At 53.0% G+C, this 6,347-nt stretch overlaps 1 protein-coding gene across 2 annotated transcripts in view; it reads right to left on the reverse strand.

The window, feature by feature from the left end:
• Window positions 1–4,098, reverse strand: part of SLC46A1 (solute carrier family 46 member 1) — a 6,806-nt gene extending 2,708 nt beyond the window's left edge. Inside the window, exons 1-3 of one of the 2 annotated variants that reach the window (XM_059147601.1) lie at window positions 3,802–4,098; window positions 2,485–3,337; window positions 266–349 (exon numbers count right to left, since the gene is read on the reverse strand). In XM_059147601.1, coding sequence (XP_059003584.1) covers window positions 266–349; window positions 2,485–3,337; window positions 3,802–4,029 — 1,165 coding nt within the window. In that variant the 5' untranslated portion in view covers window positions 4,030–4,098. Of the gene's footprint in view, window positions 1–265; window positions 350–2,484; window positions 3,338–3,752 lie in introns of both variants that reach the window. The other variant, XM_059147602.1, reaches the window with a different exon arrangement.
• Window positions 4,099–6,347: the final 2,249 nt, after the last annotated feature.

A 6,347-nucleotide genomic window follows, 5' to 3' on the forward strand; every position in this document is an offset into this window, starting at 1 on the left:
AGAGAGTAAATCCTGTGCTCGGGTTACCCAAGAGAACAAGTGTGCTCTGCTGACTGCAAATTCCAACCCCGTGATCTCAAAATCCAAGGTCCTATGGTCCTCTGCCAGCCCTAGGCAATTTGATAGAAGCGCATTTGTCCTGGCTACTAACGTGTTCTGGGTGGGAGGGAGGAAGGTAGGTCCCTCCTGGCTCACAGTTGCTCTCTGCCCAGTTCGGGCAACACCGGCTCTGAGCAACCAAATGCAGGCTGACCCTGGCACTCACCCTGCTCTGACTCGCCCACCAGCCTGGAGAGCTTGGCCCGAATGATGGGTGTGATGACTAAGGACAGGAACAGGAGTCCATACCCTGCAGAGAAAGAAACAAACAAGAAAACAGGGTCAGGGAGTGGGGTGCCTAAGCACGGTGCACAGCAGAGCTCCTCTACATGCATAGCCCACGTGGGACTCAGGATGGACACAGGAAAAGCTTCCCTATTGAAGGAGACAGTGATCATGGAGGGTCAGAGACCACCTTTCTCAAGGCTTGACCCACCCACTACCTCTTTTGTGAATGAATGCTGATTTCCCTCCAATTATGTTCTTGTCAGAATGCCTCTTGCGGTCACAGCAGGCACGATGCACCCACCTTGAGTTTCAAAGGGATGGCAAGGCACAGAAAATAAGCATGGGCTTTGGAGTTGGCCTTGAGTTCCTAACCTGATGCCATCTCTTACTAACTGTGTGGCCTTGGACATGACTCCCATCTGTGAAATGATAACAAAGCCTTTATCACAGAATGGCTCTAGGGTCTGTAGGAGGCTGAATAATGGTCACCTTAAGACATCAGGTCGTAATTCCTGGAATTTGTTAATGATGCCTTATTTGGAAAACGGGTCTTTGAAGATGTGATTAAGGATCTTGCAATGAGGCGATCTTCCTGGATTGGACTGGGCCCTAAATGCAATCAAGTGAATCCTTAGGGGGAAATGGAGGGAGATGTGACAGAACAGAGAAGGCTCACAGAAAAGAAAGAGGCCATGTCACTACAGAGGCAGAGATTAGGGTGACTTGGCCACAAGCCACAGAATGCAGGCAGCCAGCAGAAGCTGGAAGAGGGGAGGGAGATCCTCTCCCAGAGCCTCCGAAGGCAGCATGACCCTGCTAACCCCTTGCCTGAGGCCCACTGACACAGATACTTCACTTCCGGCCTCCAGAACTATGAGAGGATACATATTTCCATTATTTTAAGCCATCCAGTTGGTGAAAATTTGTTACAGTAGCCCCGGGAAATGAAGTTCCTTTTCCCCTTGCGTTTGTTACTCAAGGGCTTACAAGCTTTCTTTCGTAACAGTTTCTCTCCCTTCCGTGGCTGTTGGTCCTAGAGCACAGTGGACCCTCACAAGTGGGTATCTGAGGTAACCCACGGCCCCTTCAGGTGTCCAGCCCTCAAACCCCACTCCGCTGAGGCTCCCCAGAGTCATGACAGTGTCTCCATCATCTCTGCACTCCTGAGGGCACTAAGCCCAGCACCGGGGCCTCAGGAGATGCTGTGGGCAGGAGAGGAAGGTACCTGGTCCCCTTCAGCATCACTCTCCATGCAAGCAGCCAAGTTAAGACATCTCTGATTACTGATCAGCTCACTTTGTAAACAATGTATTTAAGGACTCGAACAAAATTCATCTGTCTCTCTAAAAAAAGTTAACTTCCTCATTCCTAGCCACCCCTCTCCTACCAAAAGAAAAAGGGGGAAGAGAGAGGGAGGAAGGGGAAGGGGATGAGGGAGAGGAAGAGAAAGAAAAAAAAGAACTAAGGCAGGCAGAAATTTGATATCTGTGTCAGAGAAGACTTAAAAAAAAAAAAAAAAAAACTCAAGGAAGGGGTGCCTGGGTGGCTCAGTCATTAAGAGTCTGCCTTCTGCTCAGGTCATGATCCCAGGGTCCTAGGATTGAGCCCCACATCAGGCTCCCTGCTCAGTGGATAGTCTGCTTATCCCTCTCCTATTCCCCCTGCTTGTGTTCTCTCTCTTGCTGTGTGTCTCACTCTGTCAAATAAATGAATAAAATCTTAAAAAAAAAAAAAAAAAAAAAAAACCTCAAGGAAGGTGATCAAGGATATTTGAGGTAGGGCCTGTGATTCTTATCAGAGAAGTGAATATTAAGGCATTAATGGCATGGACTTTGTTTAAGAACACCATAAATGCTGGCTGTGGGAGGCCAACAAGTGAAGTAATCAGTGTATGAGCCATACTTGTGTCTTTTGCTCTATCTTACTAATGATGTTTATAGTTGACAACGTGGATTAATGACCGAGGTCTGTCTTTTCCAGCTAACAAGGATGGCATTTTTATGAAGATTCTTGGTTGTCTGTCCTCCAGTGCAGGCAAGGAGCCTAACAATGATTCTAGACACAGGCACGAACCACATTTAAAGGCCATGAGTGTCTGACCCCCAATTTTCACCCAGCACCTCTGGGACAAACCGTCCCCGAGCCCACCCACTTAACCTGTAAACATGAGAGGGGTGATGGTAGCAAACGCAAAGACCCCCATTCCCAGAATGTTGAAGGCCAGGCCAATCTCGGCCACCCAGGTGTCGGCCAGGCAGTGCTGCAGGAGCCGCAGGCCCACCAGGCTGGTGAGGTATGGCAGATGCTGCGCGGCAGAACCGTAGCCGATCAGCTTGGAGTCCCAGCAGAGGGGTCTGCTCAGCTCGTAGAGGGTCAGGATGTCCTGGGCTCCAAAGTGCACAGTAACTACCATGAAGATGGCCAAAGAGTACAGGGCTAAGTGTCTCCTGGACTTCTCTGGGGCCGGAGACGCATACAGCTGGACAATGGACCGGTGATGGCGGAGCGTGAAGAGCCGTGCAGGTGTTGGCTCCTTTACCGTCTCACCAAAGCAGAAGGCTGCATAGAGAGTCATGGCTATCAACAAGGCCAAGGCCAGCCAGAAGGGGTTAGCATAACCCTGGGCCCTGAGCCAGTGGCCCCCAAGGAGACTGGCCAGCATCCCTGCCACCCCAATGCATGCCTCCAGCAGGGCCATTCGAATGGTGCGGCTGCGGCTGGAGCTAACATCCGCCACCGAGGCAAAGCCTGCAGCCAGCAGGCCACTGAAGTCCCCCAGTAGTGCGCAAAGGATCCGGCCCAGCACGAAGTAGCCCACGTGGAGCTGCAGCTGCACCACGAAGATGGACACCAGCGCCTGCAGCAAGAGGCCCAGGGAGGCCAGCACCAGTAGGGGACGGCGGCCCACGCAGTCACTCCAGGCACCCAGCAGGGTGGACGAGAACAGCCCCACCAGGAAGCCGCCCAGGTTCATGTAGAGGGTCCAGTGGGAGGTAAGGGTCTCCACTTCCTGTGGGGACATGAATCATAAACAGGTGCTATTCCTCACTGTGGGCTGCCCGTCCTGCAAAACACCACCATCCTGGGAGATACAGGGATAGGGACTCTCCTCGAAGCCCTTAACCTCAGAGAATCTTAGTAAAACTCCCAAAAACTTGGCCCTGGCTTATGGGGGAATGGACCACGGTCCCACTCCCTTACTTTCACTCTCTTTTGTTAATTCTCATTGCCTCGCTTTACCCAGAGCGACATTAAGCACAACACCCGCCCCTTTTCCCCCCGCAGCGGTCGCTCAGGCCCCAACTTTGCTCTGGCCCCGTCCATTACCTACCCCAAAACCAGCCCGCCCTCTCCCGGACGCAAGCCCCGCCCCTCGGCCGCCCCCACGATCCCGCCCGGGCCACCTCCCCCCGCCCCCACCGCACCGCCGGTGCCCGGCTCAGCGCGCCTCCCGCGCTCCTCCCGCGCCGCCACCTTCATGACGGGGTCCGTGCTGTGGTTGCTGCAGCCGGGCCTGTCGCGGGTCCCATTGTAGCCGAGGTCGGCACTGAAGCGGTGCCACAAGTACTGCGTAGTGAGCGGGCCCTGCAGGACCAAAGCGAAGTTGGCGAGGAAGACGAGCGGCTCCACGGGGCCGCGGCACAGCACCGCGGGGGTGAGGCGCGCGCGGGCCTCTCCCGAGGGGGTCGCGCACCCCTCCATGCGCGTGCGCCTCAGGGGCTTCGCCAGACGGGTGGCTGGGCTTTCTGCGCCTGCGCCTCCGCCCAGCGTCCCTTTTTAAAAAAGTCTGACGGGGCGGGGCCGCTGTCCCCCTCACTCTCGCCCCGCCCGCTGTGGGCCGGTGAGGGCGGGAGAGGGGCCCCACACCCCTGCCCCAGAGTGACCTCATCTGCAGTCTGTGCGACGATACCGCCCTGCAGCCCTCCTTTCCAGGCCCAGAAACTCTCCAAACGATAACAAAAATATCAATAATTAACATTTATTGATCATCTGCTGGGCACTGTACTAAACTCCGCATGCATTATCCTTCCAACAACCCTATGGCTAGCCATTATTAATGGTCACCGTCTACAGATGAGGAAGTCGGGACATGGGACACTGCAAGCAGAGCCCGGGGAGCACCTAACCTCTGATGCCCATGCTGATGTTCTGCGCAGCAGCAGAGGCAGCTTAGTTCTGTGACTTTGGCTCTGCTACCACCATGGCCATGGCACTTAACCACTGTGCTCCATTTCTTCATCTTTAAAGAGAGGATGCTAACAGAAGCTGCCTCAAAGAGCTGCTGTGGAAATAGTTTGGTACATTCTAAATGCTATTATTGTTATCAATGGGCTGTCACTTGCTCCACATCTGCCATAGGATCTTTTCCTGGGAAGCCAGTCTTGTTTCGGAGGCTCAGGACTGGCTCTGCCCTCCGAGGAGCAGAGGAGAAGCTGGAGGAGGACCTGGGAGGCCATCAGGTGTGGCCCTATGCTCCTCCTACTGTAGGAACTGGGCCAGAAGGCAGTCACACCTGTCTGGGCATGTTTTATTGCCTATAAAAGGGGAAAACATTACCTGCCTTTCTCCTTTATCATTGACTCACTTAGCCCATTTCTTGAGCACCCCTTATATGTCAGGGACCATGCCCCGCATGCTCCAAGAACGCCTTTACCAGGCCCTGTAGTTTTTAGAACGGTGGGGTTAGAAGCATCAAAGAATCCTACTAATCTCCACAAGAGTTCCACTGTGGAAAGAGCTTTAAAGGGGAGGAGCTGTGGGACTCCAAGGCTGCTCATTTGAGGGCCTGACCAGGTCTAGGAGGGAAAGGACCAAAAAAAGGCCTCCTGCCCTGACAGTAGCGCAGCTGAATGTATTTCTGGAAGCAAGCTTTGGGCAGTGACCCACAGGCCTGAATTTTGGGCATGGTGAAGTTCCCTTTCCGGATACCATGACTGTGTTTGGTGCTTGCTGCTGGCTTATTGACCATCCCCCACCTCCCCGCCCCCACCCCAACCCCACCTCCACCCCCAGCCAGAAGGTGTCCTAGGCTCACAACTGGTAGATGCTGGCTAGATGCTGGTGGACTGAATGAGGCCTGCACCGCCCACCCCCAGAACCATTAGCACCCTGTGGTCATCCCAGAGGTAGTAAATTCCACATTTAACATACAAGCCCCAGGGTTGTCTCCCTCCCCTCCCCACTACCTACAGAAAAGCTTGGCCCGGTTATGTCAGCTGCAGGAAGGGAAGAATTCCTAGCTGAAATTGGATTGTTCTTTCCTGGAGAACTAAGGCCAAGTTCCCTCAGCTGGGAATGGGACAGGGTTTAGACCACTCCGGAGCTGGAGCCTATGGTGGTCACTAAACCAGAGGCCACCACCTCCCCTTTTCCTTCTCCTCCTCCTCCTCCTCCGCGTTCCCCCCTCCTTCTTTTAAAATTAATTTATTTGAACTATGCAACACATTGTGCCTCCCTTTTGTGCTAAGCCACAGCAGGATAAAGGGGCCTAAACCCAACTATATGTCCCATCCGAGGCACCCCTCACTAGGGCACTGATTTCTGCAGTAGTTGCTACTTTATTATTGGTGCCTAATCTTTTGCCTGTATTGGCCCTTGGGCACTTGGGGTCCATGTGTTTTGTTTGGTAATTAAATGTTCAATAAATTCACAAAATAAAACAGCTAAAAAATAGTAATAATAAAATAAAATTTATTTATTTGAGAGAGGGAGACAGCAACAAGCAGGGAGAGGGACAGAGAGAATCCCAAGCAGACTCTCTGCTGAGATCATGAGCTGAAATCCAGAGTGCAATGCTTAACCTTTGAGCCAGGCACCCCTAGACCAGAGGCCTCTTCTAACCCCTTTAAAACCTAGCTGCAATCAGGTCATTGCTCTGCACAAAACCATCCAGTGGTTTCCATTTCATTCAGTGAAAGCCAAACCATTAAGAGTGCCCTAAGACGATTTGCCCTCTCTGACCCTTTCCCTACACACCATCCCTTGTGCTCCTTGGCTTTAGCCAACCTGGCCTCTTTGTT

The sequence above is a fragment of the Mustela lutreola genome, chromosome 15, assembly GCF_030435805.1.
Source record: "Mustela lutreola isolate mMusLut2 chromosome 15, mMusLut2.pri, whole genome shotgun sequence".
In the NCBI taxonomy this organism is placed as follows: domain Eukaryota; kingdom Metazoa; phylum Chordata; class Mammalia; order Carnivora; family Mustelidae; genus Mustela; species Mustela lutreola.